This window comes from Anolis sagrei, chromosome 6 (genome assembly GCF_037176765.1).
Source record: "Anolis sagrei isolate rAnoSag1 chromosome 6, rAnoSag1.mat, whole genome shotgun sequence".
Lineage (NCBI taxonomy): Eukaryota > Metazoa > Chordata > Lepidosauria > Squamata > Dactyloidae > Anolis > Anolis sagrei.
In genome coordinates this window covers 38,927,080-38,943,211 of record NC_090026.1, presented here as the reverse complement: position 1 = coordinate 38,943,211, position 16,132 = coordinate 38,927,080, and the positions used below count along the sequence as shown (strand labels likewise).

The window sequence follows — 16,132 nt, the reverse complement described above, 5'->3', positions numbered from 1 at the left end:
CATGAGCCTGGCATGGTAATTTTTTTGATTAATTGAAACATTAGAAATACTGAAATTTCAAATATCTTTTTCCTGTCATTTTTTCCTTTCATAGTATTATTTATTTATTTATTTATTTATTTACCATATTTATATACTGCCCCGCTCAGCCCAGAGACAACTCAGAGCGATTCACAGATTGGCAACAATTCGATGCCTCAACAATTATAATGAGTAAAAAAATCATAAAATTCTGTTAAAAACAATAGCATATGATATAAAAATATAAAAACCATACAAAGCCTTAAAATATTACCATGAGCATCTCCATGTTAAGTCATTATTCCATTGCGTTATCAAGTAGTTCCATGATTCCATATAGCTATGCCGTATTTGGGAAGGCCTGCTCAAAAAGCCAGGTTTTCACCTTTTTTCAAAAAGTCAGGAGGGAGCAAGCCAATCTTATATCTCTAGGCAAGGTGTTCCACAGTCGAGGGGCCACCACTGAGAAGGCCCTGGCTTTTGAAGTTGCATGTTTTTGGACTTCTGCAATGAAGAGTGCTAAGACTGGAGTGAAAAACCCAGAACCACCAGTGTAACATCTCTTTAAGATCAGTACCTGGAGTCTACTCCAGAGCAACGGGATTGGAAGGGAAAGTCCATTACTGAGAAAGTTTTTTCCCAAGTTTTTTTAATGGACTGGGCAGGAACTGCAATCATATGATAAAACCACAAATGGATGATTTGGGGCAAAAAGGCAAAAAAAGAACATGTGATAAGGGAAGATAAATGGAACTATGTTTCTCTGTAATGCTACAGGACTAAAGACCATGGCAATATGGTGCCCCCTCCACATCAGATAATATCCTAAGGGAGACTATTTTAGGAGCAGTGGAAGAGCAAAATCAAGTTAGAGAAAAAAGGTGAAGTGATCCCCAAAGAATGCAAGGGTGCATCTACACTAGAATAATGGTAGTTGTAGTTTTACAATGTCTTTAGTCTTCTCTGCCAAAGAGTGCTGGAGCTTTACTAGACAGTGGAGATGCACACTGAGAAAAGTTATTGTAGGTGCACACTAAGAAATGAATTGGTGGTTAAGACATTAGGAGATTTTAGGTGACCTTAATCCTATCACTGCTGCTGTTCCTTAAGGTGCATCTACACTGTACAGTTAATGCTGTTTGAGCCAACTTTAACTGCCATGACTTAATACTATGGAGTCAAGGGAGTTGTAATTTTAAAAGATCTTTGGATTCCTCTGCCAGAGTCCTGATGCTTACTAATACTATAACTTTCAGGATTTTATAATGTTGAGCCATTGTCAACAACAACAATAACAACAACAACAAAATAACAGAAGTGCCTAGAAGTCTACTTTTGCTTTGACAAACAGGTTTTTAAATGTTAAATAGTGCAGACAGACCCTAAGCCTATTTAAAAAGCAAATTGTCATTCTATGAGGCAATTCACATATCCCACAACATTTTACAGATAAAAGTCAGGACACGTGTTGCCGAGCAGCAACAAAGTGTGGTGGAAGTAGAAAAGGTTATTTCTGAGGAAGCGCATACAAGTTAGGAGATGCTGTAGCAGTTTGCTTTTGCCAGACCATATGGAGCCCAGAGGACAATGACACTATTTTTTGTTTTTGCCCACTGAGTCCTTTTAGGCAAAAGAGAGGCCTTTTTTTAACAAAAAGAAGCGAGAGCACTTTGGACTAGACGTATTTGTGACTCTCAGACACACAGAAACAAATATTAAATGCAGAAGCTTTCTTACATGACATTGACTTTCTACAGGGGATGGAGAGCACATATGGCTTGGTGACACTGGCAAATTGTAGGGCCCATTTGAAAACTCTGATGTATAGAGCAAAGCTTCTTAAGCTGTCCCTAACCAAATGTGGGGGCCATGAAAAATATGTGTACCATGCCACCTAGCTTTTTTTTTGTCGTGTCAGGAGCGACTTGAGAGTCGCTTCTTTGTGAAAGAATTGGCCATCTGCAAGGACGTTGCCCAGGGGACGCCTGGATGTTTCGATGTTTTTACCATCCTTGTGGGAGGTTTCTCTCATGTCCCCACATGAGGAGCTGGAGCTGATAGAGGGAGCTCATCCACGCTTTCCCCGGATTCGAACCTGTGACCTGTCAGTCTTCAGTCCTGCCGGCACAGGGGTTTAACCCACTGCGCCACGGGGGGGCTCTTATGCCACCTAGTGACTCTTGTAGACATTTACGCATCTGTTAGCAATGCCATGCAACAAATGCTTCAGCTGTACTTCTTTTTTAAAAAAGAAAATATGCCTGACTTGTTTAGCAAGTCTTGCAAATGTTATTTTTGCCTGATGGCTATTTTCTATACCTATACCTGGAGTCACATAAAAATTTCTCAGACAAAAAAGGATTGCCAATAGAAAATGTTTAAGCCCTGGTATAGCGCAATGAACTTTTTAAAAAAATATCTACTGCACTATAAAATCTTTGTTTATATATCATCTATTTAGGAATCTGATGGTGAAGATTAATATCAACCGAGTACGCAAATATACAGAGATATCTGTATTTTGGAATTTTTCAGAATACTTGGTTATATGTAATGAGATATCTTGGAGATGGAACTCTAGACTAAACACAAAATTTATGTAGCCTGAAGGTAATTTTATATACAGTAATGTTAGTAGTTTTATGCATGAAGCAAAGTTTGTGTATTTTGAAGCATCAGAAGGCAAAGGTGTCACTATATTGGCCACCCACATGAAGTATTTTGGATTGCAAAATTCCAGATAAGAGATCCTCAACATGCATGTTTGTTTTCAGAAGAGAATGGGAAACCTACCTCTTACTACATTTGTATAGATCAATTTCAACAGGAATGGCTATTCACAGCGTGGATAAATGTAGTACCCAACTGCCATGAAATTCTAATTAGAATGATTGCATAGTCTGCCTCCACATTTATTATGATTAAGTGCTCAGAACTCCTGCAAAAATGGGGAAAAAATCCAAATTAAAAAACTAAGTTTTTACCCTAGAGAATCAGTTTTGTTGTATTTTCCATTTGAATGTTTAAAACTCTCATCTTATTTCTTTCCTAAATAGAAGAGATAACAAATTTGGGCAAGTTCTTATTGAAAACAAAAAAACTTGTTTTATATGTGTATTTCTTTGTACACTCCTTGAATGTTTGCTTGTGAAACATAACACGGGACACACTGATTTTCTGTTTGCATCAAGCAGCAATAGACTTTATTGGGTGACCCCCAGCAATATCAAAAGCTGAAAGCCAGCCATTAATAAAAAAACAGTAAGAACAAGTTCCGCAAGAAAGTACTTTAAAGAAGAAATGAGTGGTAAAGAAAATAATCAGCTGCAACTTAGGCAGTAACAGCCAAAGCAGAGTCAAATAGCTAGAGAGAGCAATCCCCTCTATCTTGGGAATCCATGAAGACAATTTCAGTGGTCGTGCTTTTCCTCTATTGGAAGAACAACTTAGAGGGTTTGAGACTGGATTGTCATTGTAGGGCAGCCGGTTAGTCAAAGGATTTCCTTCCGTGACCTGTTGAGAGAGGGGGAAATTGATAAGTCTATAGAGAACACAGTGTTAGAAGTCCAACAAAGCTTACCACTGAAGAGTCAAGAATGCCTCATTGTGAGCACTAGTAATAGATAAATAGTGTGAATGACCCAAAGTGTCTTCCCTTCTTGTCTAGCTATCCTGGCTCCTCTTGATAGAAACAGACACACTTAGAAAATTTCCCCCACTTCTCTTTCTCCAACCTTCTCTCAGCTCTTTCCTAGAATGAAGTTAGTTCAGATTAGCAGTCTAGGTAACTTTCCTATCTTAGAATGGAGCTCCTATAATAAAACTTTTTTGTTTTCTTCTCTGAAACTTTAGTGACTTTGATCCTTAATCAGGATTTCTGGCCACTGCCTGCACTCTCTACAAAAGTCTACAAAAAGGCCAGGATTCCAGTGCGACTTTATGCCAAGTAACTGGCCACTTGTCCAAGTGCCTGCATTTTTAAATGGCTTCCATCAGTAGATGTTCAAAATATAGTTCCAAAAGTGTTCCTTCAAGTTGTGCAACAGTGTTCTCTGAAAGGTACCCAGGCATTGTTCTGCTCTCTATCTACTGAGCTAAATATTTAGTTTGCTTGCAATCTCATGGAAGGGCAGGAGCCCACTAGCTCTTGAAAGAGCCCACTAGCTCTTAACTAGATCCTGGCTAATGTCTTCAAATTTCCATGATATTTTTTTCACCATGAAATTAACATTTGAAGTATCATGTGGGTATGACTTTCCTCACTGCCCCATGAAAAGGTTATAAAGATATGTTAAGATTCAAAGAAGCAAAATGGTCGTTGTATTTACAGGATATTTCCAAATGATGGACCCACTTTCAAAACAGTATATTTCATATTGGCAACATGTTACAATTACTTAAAAATATATAAATGGTTTAATGAGTTACCAAGTTATCTAGAGTTACTAACTATTTTGAGCCAGGAACCAAAGAAACTTCACAAAGAAAAATATCTTATGTCATGAGGTTTCTATCTGAGGCTGGATATAATCAATTTCTTTAAGACAGATAATTCACATTGAACCAGATTCTATGAGTCAAAGCTGATAATTTGGATTTTATATGGCAGTGTAGATTCAGCCTAAGGTAAGGAACTGTTTGTGCACTTGGGGGGGGGGGGGGGGGCATCTAGTAGTAATCCTTTGAAGCTCTATGCCTCCCTCTTTCAAGTGGTAAGAGTTTCATTCAAATCGGGTCCATATTTTTGAAACATCCCATATTCTCACAATTCCTTCCCTTGGCCTTGTAAATAGGAGAAATATGACTTAATCGGAGTAAGCCTTTTTATTCTGAAAGCTATCAAGAAAAGAGCACATTTCCTGAACGAACCAGGACAATAAGAGTCTGACTGTAAATAGAACGTCAGCTGCTGTCTTCTCCTTTTTGCCTTGCATTTTATTCATGTTGTATTTTGAAATGTTCATATGACTAGTCAAATAAAAAATAAATAATGTTATTATTAAATATGACTTACGTGAAGACCCTCCGCCTCCTCCAATCTGACTTCCACCACCACTTCCTCCTCCGATGACTCCTCCGCTGCTCATGCCACTACTGCTGCTCATGCTTCCGCTCATCTTTCCTCCACTGCTGATGCTTCCTCCGCCCATGCTTCCTCCACTCATGCCACCACTGCTGATGCCTCCTCCGCTCATGCTACCACTGCTCAGGCCTCCTCCACTCATGCCACCTCCGCTGATTCCGCTACTGCTCATGCCTCCTCCGCTCATGCTGCCACTGCTCATGCCTCCTCCGCTCATGCCACCACTGCTCATGCCTCCTCCACTCATGCCACCACTGCTCATGCCTCCTCCGCTCATGCCACCACTGCTCATGCCTCCTCCACCAGTCCTGCCAATGCTGCCCCTTCGACCACCTCCATAGCCTCCTCCGTATCCTCCTCCGTATCCTCCACCGCCTCCTGAACCACTGAAAAAGAGAAACATCAGAATGAAATTCCTTGCAAACTTCATTTAGAAAAAGAGCATTAATGTAGAACCTGCTTATGGACTAGACATCAAATGGTGACATATCCTTTTAGTGTGGGAAATATATGTGCCCAAAGAAATAGAGAGACAATACATGGGGATTCAACAGCATAACATTGTACTATTGCAGGGGTGAGCCACTTGTGCCATTCCAGATGTTGTTGGGCTCCAACTCCCATCAGGCATAATTACCACCACCAGTAATAAGCAATGATGACAGTTGCAGTCCAGCAACATCTGACAAGTCACAAGTTTACCACCCCTTGGTAAATGGATTAGTAAATCACTCAGTGCAGGACAACTGATATTTTCACTCATCACATCAATTCATTTACCACTTACTCTGCATAAACACTGTTATATGATCAGTAACTACATAATAGAAACAAATCAGTTTACTCTAGTATCTTCTGTAGGTAAGCTTGTTGAGGTGCATTATTGGCAGCATCAGAGTAACAAAACAAGTATAGATATTTGTTGCAAATGGGCAGAGCTTGGAAAAATTACTTTTTTGACCAATTCTCCCATAATCAACGTGCCAACATTGCTAGATTCTGGTACCAGGATCTTTGCCATCAAAATTTCACCATAATGGATTAAAAGGCCTAAGAGAATCAACATACATTTCTTGCTGTCCTTGGGCAAGCAGTTGTCGGTACTGGGCAATCTCTTGCTCTAGGCGAGTTTTGATGCCAAGGAGGTCTTGATACTCCTGACTTTGGTTTTCAATCTCCCCACGGAGGCCGGCCAATTCTCCTTCTACCGGTTGGATCATGGTCTGTATCTGTTGCAGCTGCATGTTATAACGGCGTTCTGTGTCTTCTAAATTGCTTCGTAGAGACTGGAGCTGAGAGCAGAAAGGAAACACGCATGGGAATTAATCTTCAAGCATATATGCAGACATGCTTTGATGGAAGGCAGAAATAAATCTCACTTCCAGGGAAAGAAGAAAAATGCAAACATTATACCATAGCCAAATGGAAAAATCAGATGGATGAGTCTCCTGTGTACATTTTCCCCCAAATGTTCAATGCCACATACCATGCTGAGTCCAGACTGCAGCTCGATCTCCAGTGTCTGATATTGTCGTCTCAGATCTGTAACTTGCTGGTTGCCTGAACTTATCTCCAAACCACTTGAGCTGACTTGTTGACGAACCTCCTCCATCTAAAGGACACAAATTAAGATATATTCTTCCCATTTTGAGACAGGATATGTTTGTTCACATAAGGAAGATAAAAGAACATGTTAAGTATTATGCATCCACCTGTAATGGCATCCTTTTCCCTGCATCTAATTGTTAATCTTTAGATATTTTGTCTATTCTCTTTAGGAAAAAAATGGATATGTGTTCATTCCTAAATTTGTCCTGTTTCTGTTTCTATATGAATTGTGCCTCAGAAGAATAATGTTTTAAAACCCCAAATCCAATTAATTTTACAATAGGTCAGTTTGAATTTGACTGAGGGGCCTTTTGTATTTTCTCACTAAACATTGTTCTAATGAAATTTTCTCACACAACTGTAACTTGATACATAATAGTTTAGGATACTTTTGGTTTGCACTCTATAGAGCAGTGTTTCCCAACCTGAGGGTCGGGACCCCTGGGGGGGGGGGTCGTGGGGGGAGTGTCAAAGGGGTCTCCAAAGACTATTTGAAAACAAAGTATTTTCTGTTGGCCATGGGGGTTCTATGTGGGAAGTCTGGCCCAATTCTATCGTTGGTAGGGTTCAGAAGGCTTTTTGATTGTAGGTGAACTATAAATCCAAGCAACTACAACTCCCAAATGTCAAGGTCTATTTTCCCCAAACTCCACCAGTGTTCACATTTGGGCATATTTAGTATTTATGCCAAGTTTGGTCCAGATCCATCATTGTTTGGTTCCACAGTGCTCTCTGGATGTAGGTGAACTACAACTCCAAAACTCAAGGTCAATGCCCACCAAACCCTTCCAGTATTTTCTGTTGGTCATGGGAGTTCTGTAGGTGAACTGCAAATCCCAGCAACTACAACTCCCAAATGACAAAACCAATAACCCCCAACCCCACCAGTATTCAAATTTGCGTGCATTGGATATTTGTGCCAAATTTGGTCCAGTGAATGAAAATGCATCCTGCATATCAGATATTTACATAACGATTCATAACAGTAGCAAAATTACAGTTATGAAGTAGCAATGAAAATAATGTTATGTTTGAGGGTCACAACAATTGTATGAAGGGGTTAGGAAGATTGAGAACCACTGCTATAGAGGGTAGCTTACTCTTTAAAGTTGCCCTGTCTTTGAAGGGTTGCCCAGTCTAACTCAAGTTTAAGGTTCAAGTAGCAGCCTTAAAATGTTGGCATTGACATCTCAGGGTCTGGGATTCTGACCTGAGAAACATAGATGTTAGGAATATTGACCAAAGAGGAATATGTCTTAATTCCTTTCAGCTGAATGCTGGAAATAAATTGACCACTTCACTTTTCTCACTGGGGTCTTCTTATCTTCTAGTAAAATAGTCTGCTGCTCATAAGTTCGATCGCCATCCTCTCTTGCACATGACTCCATCATTACATGTTCTTCCTTTTGAGCTTCAACTTTAAAAAACCTTCATTTTGCATTTTCCTTATCCTAGTTTTCTTCTGCTGACTCCTCCAAGATCTAGAAATCTGTAACATTGAATGCCAACTCAGATATAACCCCACCCTAATTTGGTTCTTGGGACAAGACTGTTGTCTGCACTCTTACAAGAAGCACTCTCCCAAGAGTATAGATCGAGCAAGAAATCATGTATAGTGCAATAAGCACTATTAAGTACAAATTGATTTATAATATATATATGACTTGCCTTGCTTTCATACCACTGCTCCACTTCTCTGCGGTTGCTATCCATGATGCCTTCATATTCATCCCTGAGTTGATCAAGACGTTGCTTGAGATTCGGACCAGGAGCAGCATTCACCTCAACATTGACAGCACCAACACCACGTTGGCTTTGCAGTTCTCTAAGGGCCTGCAATGGTGGGAAAGGAAAATGCATTGTACAGTGAAACATACACAATAAGCAATGTTTATGACCCTATGAAACATAGATAAGGGATGTAGAAAGCATTATTCATCTCTATGTCAGGCGGGGCGGGGCGGAGTAAATGTGGAATCAAAATATGATACACATTAAAATTTGATGGCCAAAATCCAATGATTAGTCCTAAACAGAAAATAATGATGTAAATAAATTTTTGAATGGTGAGTGAATCCTATTGAGTCTAACCAGGAGTCACAGTGAGTACTTGAATGCAAATGTTTATCTTTATTATTTTTGATTGATTATATTATTGAATACAGCTTATTTTTTTAAAAGAAGACAATTGCTTGGTTGGTAAAACTGATGTTTAAATTGGAGGCTTGCCTACAATATATGCCTATTTCGAATTTCATACCCAAACTAAATGAAAAAAAAAGGTAGTTATACTTGATAAAACCACCCTTTTTTATTTAGTTTGAATATGAAATTCGAAATAGGTTATACTTGATAAAAAGGAGCCTCCGGTGGCGCAGTGGCTTAAACCCTTGTGCCAGCAGGACTGAAGACTGACAGGTCACAGGTTCTAAACCAGGGAGAGTGCGGATGAGCTCCCACTGTCAGCTCCAGCTCCCCATGCGGGGACATGAGAGAAGCCTCCCACAAAGGATGATAAAACATCAAAACATCCAGGCATCCACTGGGCAATGTCCTTGCAGATGGCCAATTCTCTCACACCAGAAGCAACTTGCAGTTTCTCAAGTTGCTTCTGACAAGAAAAAAACTTGATAAAACACAGAAGTCTTGGTTTTTTACTGTTTTGTTCATGGCTCACTAGCGTACTTACCTCCTGGTGGTTCTTCTTGAGGGTGATCAGCTCCTCTTTGGCAGACTCAAGCTGAGCCTCCAGATCAGACCTTGCAAGGGTCAATTGATCCAACACTGGGCGCATCCCATTGATATCAGCATCAACATTCTGGCGGAGACTAGCTTCAGTTTGGTACCTAATCCAGAGGAAATGGCAAGGAAAGAAAAGTACACTTTAGGGCAGGGGTCCAAAAACTTTTTAAAAATAGGGCCAGGTCATAGTCCCTCAAACTGTTGGAGGGCCGGATTATAAATTTTTTTAAAAAAATGAATGAATTCCTATGCACAGTGCATGTATCTTATTTGTAGTGCAAAAAACACTTTAGAACAATACAATAATTAAAATGAAGAACAATTTTAACAAATATAAACTTATTAGTATTTCATTGGGAAATGTGGGCCTGTTTTTGGCTGATGAGATAGGACTGTTGTTGTTGTGTGCTTTCAAGTAGTTTCAGACTTAGGTTGACCCTAAGTAAGGGCCAGTTAAATGACCTTGGAGGGCTGTATTTGGCCCCCGGGTCGTAGTTTGAGGACTCCTGCTTTAGGGAATGAGGGCTAACAACTTCTGAACAATCCAGTTCAACACTTAGCATGCTCAAAGCTTACAAAATGCTATTCGGGTATTCAAATGGAAAACTGAAAGCCAGAAAGGAATGGAATGAGCTATTTTGGAGAAAAGTTATGGATGGTTGATTGCAGCTGTGTGAATGTGAAGAACTAGCTTATATAAAATCTCAAGGAAGAGCTAGAGCTTGAAAACTAGTTGAACTTACTTAAGCTGGAAATCTTCGGCAGTCATCCTGATGTTATCAATATTCAGAATAATCCTGGTAAGGTCATTACTTTCCTGAATCAGCTGGAATTGATGAATGAAAGAGTTTACATTTAATCAAGATGTTTGTTCCTCTTATTAAAACATAGCAGAACCCTGCAGTTCACCTTTCCCAAATCTGTCTCCTTCTAAATCCTTGCCAGGCAACATGCCACTGCCATTCATATATGTTTGGATTGATCTAAGTCTATGAAAAGCAAACACATTTCTATTTTGATCTAAATTAAGCAGTTGAGGTAGATGGAACACAAATTTATCTCATTTTACGAATTACTTTTCGCACTGTCTTTTTGTTGGTACACTTATGTTTGTCTGATCTATATAACCTCAAATAGATAGATAGATAGATAGATAGATAGATAGGCAGATAGATCAAGCGATTCACAACCTCATCACATAGAAGAAGTGTCTTCTCCCCGCTTCTCCATTGCTGGCATGGAGTACCCTAGAGTCCACCACATAACACAGAGCTACTTCCAGCAGGACTAAGTGGGACTCCATGCCAACAGTGTTGCAGCAGTGCTGTCCAGAAGAGTTGGGTGTATATCTGACTCCTCATAGAAAAAAAGGCAAAATTGCTGAAGAGGAAGCCAGGGACAGTGGGGAAACATCATGTGAAGGAATATCACTGCCCCAACGCTGCCCCATGGTTTCCCCTCTGTCCTCGCTTTACAAGGGGCCATCTTAGAAATGAAGATGTCTCACAAAACTTTTTGTATCTTTGCTTCTGCTGTTGTCCACTGAACATGGATGAGACTCTCCAAGAGTGTATTGGACTATTATTTTTTTATTTACTGCACTTATATCCCAACTTTCTCACTTTGAAGGGGACTCAGGGCAGCTCACAACAAAGTCACAATTCGATGCCACATAATAATAATAATAATAATAATAATAATAATAATAAAAATGAGGCCAAGCCCAGCAATGCAACAATGCAACTATACACATAAGAAAACAACAATAAGGGGTTAAAAGTTTAAAAACACTGGGTAAGAGAGCAATGTAAAGTATCTAGACAGAGGATCTGAGGGACAAGTAGGTTTTAATTGCACTAACAGGTAAAATAAAGTGCTTCCAAGGGCATTTAATGCAGGGTTTGGTCAGGTCAAAGGTTATTGTTCTTACATATTTTTATCTTATGTATATACATTAAAACCAAATAATTAAAAACATATTCTTAAAAGCAATTATTTTGCACCACGTAATCCAAAGGCCTATTCCAGAAGTAATTCCAGCCATACATTGCACTGTTCCATAGTCACTTATTGCACTGCGAGTCATTGTTCAAAGACTTGGTCCCACATCCATGTCTTCACTTTCTTGCTGACTACAGACTACAGTTCCCATTATCTTTGAGCAATGGTTATACTGGCTAAGATAACTAGGAATTGGAGTTTTAAAAGATCTGCAGAGCCAAAGACAAACTTATGTTCCTCAGTTTTACCTGAAAGTCTGCAGTTTGACTTCAGATAGAAACTCGTATGACCTAATTATCCTAAGTCTCTGTACATAGAAAATTAGTTTCTAGCCCTTATTTTCCTTTGACATGCTAGTTTTCTGTAGTGCTACAGGCTTGAGATCTCTTTTCTTGTTTTGAGAGAAGTGGGCATTTATTGCTTCATATTTACAACCAACAAGAAGAGAGATTGGGGTAGAAGAGTCATGGTATCTGGGAATTCGGGTTCTGTTAAGAAAGTTAGAATGCTAAAATGAAATTGTATATAGAAACAGGGTCCTCTTTAGATACTTTGCCCATTGTTCCTTTACAGTTTAAAAATGACCTCACTGTAAAACCAAAAAAGGCAATACCAAATCTTGAACGAATTATTTTTGGGATCACAAGTTCCAGAATACTTCAGCCAACATGCCAGGGAAATCAGGAATTGTAGTTCAAAAGATCCTGCTCAAAGCAGCTACTGATTATTTTATGCTTCTGGTACTCTAGAGCAGTGGTTCTCAACCTGTGGGTCCCCAGATGTTTTGACCTTTAAGAAATCCTAACAGCTGGTAAATTGGCTGGGATTACTGGGAGTTGTAGGCCGAAACACCTGGAGACCCACAGGTTGAGAACCACTGTCGTTGTGTGTCTTTTCTTACACCAACAGTACATTAAGTTAGGCTTCTAATTCCGAGTTTTACCTTAAAGCATTATGTCACTTCAAATATCCTTGCTACATCATGCCTTTCTAAGCACTACATCACACTGGAGAAAAAATCCACTTAAAATCCAGTTTCTGCCTCCTGCAGAATTCTGAGGTTTGTAGTTTCGTGAGGCTGTTTAAAGGCTCCTCCCTAACCTACAAACCTCAGAATCCTGCAGGAGGAGAAACTGGATTTTAAGTGGATTTTTTCTCTAGTGTGATGAGGCTCTAAGAAGGTTAAGCAGCTGTGCACCTCAAGACATTAGGCTATATCTCTCAGCATCTCTTGTGAGCATACAATGAGACCACAAATTGCCCATTGCTTTTCTGTGTTCCTTTCCTTACCCTTTCTTTACAGTGATGAGAAGATCTAACATGGATTTAAACTACAGGCAAAGAAATTCCACCTAAACATTAGGATGAACTTTCTGAATATAAGAAATGTTCAACAGTGGAATGTGGTGCCACATCTCCTTCTCTAGTGCTTTTTTAACAGAAGCTGGATGGTCATCTGTCAGGTGTGCTTTCATTGTGTACTCCTGCATGGCCATGGGTTGAACTGGATAGCCCTTATGATTCTTCAAACTCAATGATTCTATAAATCTGTATGTATACAAATATCTAGAATTTCTGTAACTCATCCAGGACATTACAAATAAGCATTCTATTTATAACATGCTCGATACTACTGAAATGTTCCTTAAATATCTATCAAATATTGTACTTCTTGAATTAATAATAGTCTAGGAATCCAAGGACTTTGAAGAATTATTCCCAAACTTTTGTCATCTGGGTGTTGTGGACTTCAGTTCTTAGAATCCTCAAAATTAGGCTGCTGGTAGTAGAAAACCTAAATGCCTACAGAAACAGAATCTGGGAATTACTGCTTTAAAAGGTCTGTTTAAAATGGAAGATCATACCTCATTGCCGAGTTGCTCAATTTCCTGGTAAAAAGGGTTGTAGTCCCTGATGGTCCCCACATCACCATGTTTCTGGTACCATTCCCTGATATACATTTCAAGCTGAGCATTTTCGTCTTCCAGGCTTTTCACCTTGTCCATGTAATTGGCCAGGCGGTCATTCAGGTTTTGCATAGTTGACTTTTCATTGTTGGAGAGAAGGCCCCCATCGCCACCCCCAAAACTACCACGTCTGAATGGGTAATAGCCACCACCATAGCTACCACCACCATAGCTGCCTCCTCCATAGCTACCACCACCAAAGCTGCCACTACTGTAGCCTCCACCACTACCATAGCTAACTCCGCCATAGCCACCACCACCATAGCCTCCACCACCATAGCCTCCACCATAGCTGCCACCACCATAACTGCTACCACCATATCTTCCCCTGCTTATTCTGCCAGCACTCCCACTGCTGAAACCACCACTCCTGGATCCTCCTCCACCATAACTTCTTCCAGAATATCCCCTGGAGGATGATGAAGAGCTTGTGATTCTGACACCTCCGCCACTACTGCTGGCGCCACCGCTGCCACTAACACCACCACTGCTGAGACCACCGCTGCTGATGCCACCGCCACTGATGCCACCGCCGCTGATGCCACCGCCGCTGGTGCCACTGCTGCTGATACGTCTAGAACTTCCTCCACTGACGGTGTGGCTGCCTCCTCCACTGCTATAACTTCCACCTGCACTCCCTCCACTGCTTCCACCTCCCTTAACACTCATTGTAAAAGATGTTTAAGATCCCAAGAAACCCTTAGAAAAGCCCCAGAATTCAGCTGCACAGCCTGGGATTGGGATTCCGACTGCAAAGTCTTCCTCCTGGTTGATCCTTATTTAAATCCTTCAGGGAAGGTGTTGCCACAAAGGGTGTTCCCCCACTCCACCCATGGCATTTGCCAATCCCGTTGTTTATGCCAAAGATGATCCACCGAAGGGAGGGTGTTTTTTTTTTCTTTCAGGTTTCAAATTTATCAAAGATAATCTAAGACATCCCTGGCATGTTGTCACTCTCTCTCAAAGGGCTTTTTCAACAAAAATGCAGTGCTTTGTTGTGAACTTACAATTGAAGGACCTGCAATATGACTTTCAGTTTTACTTCCATCCCATGTGAGTCAGTAGTCAACTTCCCTATGTCCAATACATCTTACTTACTTACTTAGGCGATCCCTCGTAGTCCGAGGATGATGGTCCTCCAAGTGTAGTGTCCTGGCGGTGGGTCCGTAGGTGACCGTGGAGCCCTATTCTTGATCTGCATCTTCTCCCACAGTGAGGGCATTGGTTTCCAGGTGGAAGGCGGTCCCGGTCGGGGTTGGCTTGATGCACCTTCCTCTTGGCACATTTCTCTCTTTTGCCCTCTATTCGTGCATCTTCAAATTCTACAACACTGCTGGTCAAAGCTGACCTCCAGCTGGAGCACTCAAAGGCTAGGGCTTCCCAGTTCTCAGTGTCTATGCCAGAGTTTTAAAGGTTGACTTTGAGCCCATCTTTAAATCTCTTTTCCTGTCCTCCAACATTCTGCTTTCCGTTCTTGAGTTCGGAATAGAGGAACTGCTTTGGGAAACGGTGGTCAAGCATCCGGACAACATGGCTGGTCCAGCAGCGTTGATGGTGGAGGATCAATACACCATGCAATTATTCATAAAGGTTTACCTTTGCAAGAAATGGATGGGAGGGTGTGAAACAGAGCATCACAAAGACATTATTTGTTCTTCTGTAACTTCCGACATTTCAGAGTTATGGGGACCTCTTATGAAGTTTTCTGGATTGAGACTGTGTGCCTTACTAAATGTCACCCGGCAGGTTTTTGTGACCAAGCAGGGAATCGAACCCTGTTGTCCAGAAACAAAGTGCAGTTTCCAACCAGTACACCACACTGGTTCTCTTTGTCTTCTTCTAAAGCACAAAAGATTGAACAAAATGAAGAAATGCTGAATATAATGTCCAGGGAAAAAAAAAATTCGGAATAGGAAACACAATTCTCTGTGTGTATTTGGTGCAGATTGAAACACATAACAACATGCAAAGACCCATCCTAAAAGGTATAGATCGGAGAGTAATGTGCCCTTCTAGTTTGCTATGGTCAGATCTCACCTGGAATATTGTGTCCAATTTTGGATACCACAGAGAGATATTGACAGGCTGCAGTGTGTCCACAGAAGGGTGACTAAAATGATCAGCCGCCTGGAAACCATGTCCTATGAGGAGTGGCTTAAAGAGCTGGGTATGTTTAGCCTGCAAAAGTGAAGTTGAGCGGAGACACGATAGCCCTGTTTAAATATTTGAAAGGATGTCATAAGGAATGGGGAGCTGGCTTGTTTTCTGCTGTCCTGGAGACTAGGACTCAGAGAAATGGGTTCAAATTACAGGAAAAGATATTCTACTTGAACATTTAGGAAGAGCCTTCTGACTGTAAGAACTGTTGAACTGTGGAACTCATTGTCTTGGTGTATGTTGGAGGCTCCTTCTTTAAAGGCTTTTAAACAGAGGCTAGATAGCCATCTGTCGGGGTGCTTTGTGCTTTTCCTGCATGACAGGAAGTTGGTCAGGATGGCCCATGTGGTCTCTTTCAACTCTATGATTCTATGTAATTACTGTAATTACAGGCTCAAGCAGCAATAAAACCAATTTCTGAAGGAAAATAATTGAAAAATGAATATTCTCTCAATCTATGGAATCATCCAATAGTGAGGGAAAGAGTCAGGATTAGAACTTGGAAAATTTACTTTTTGAATTACCTATTTCCTCAATCTCCCATTCAATGTGC

The 16,132-nt window shown here is 40.5% G+C and overlaps 1 protein-coding gene across 1 annotated transcript; it reads right to left on the bottom strand.

Moving 5' to 3' along the window:
• Positions 1–3,194: 3,194 nt before the first annotated feature.
• LOC132778242 (keratin, type I cytoskeletal 10-like) lies at positions 3,195–14,197 on the bottom strand. The gene is made up of 8 exons (XM_060781011.2): positions 13,321–14,197; positions 10,198–10,280; positions 9,402–9,558; positions 8,381–8,545; positions 6,591–6,716; positions 6,173–6,396; positions 5,036–5,490; positions 3,195–3,534 (listed from the first exon to the last, which is right to left on the bottom strand). The coding sequence occupies exons 1-8, from the start codon at positions 14,089–14,091 to the stop codon at positions 3,509–3,511; spliced, it is 2,007 nt and encodes a 668-aa protein (XP_060636994.2). The 5' UTR covers positions 14,092–14,197; the 3' UTR covers positions 3,195–3,508.
• Positions 14,198–16,132: the final 1,935 nt, after the last annotated feature.

Bases quoted from the DNA above. Each gene is read 5' to 3' on its own strand.
- LOC132778242 (XM_060781011.2), bottom strand. From the start codon at position 14,091: ATGAGTGTTAAGGGAGGTGGAAGCAGTGGAGGGAGTGCAGGTGGAAGT. The intron at 5,491-6,172 runs GTATGTTGATTC...TCTCTTTTTCAG, and splicing joins GCCCAAGGACAGCAAGAAAT to TGGTTCAGGAGGCGGTGGAG. The intron at 3,535-5,035 runs GTAAGTCATATT...CTCTCTCAACAG, and splicing joins AGGAGGCGGAGGGTCTTCAC to GTCACGGAAGGAAATCCTTT.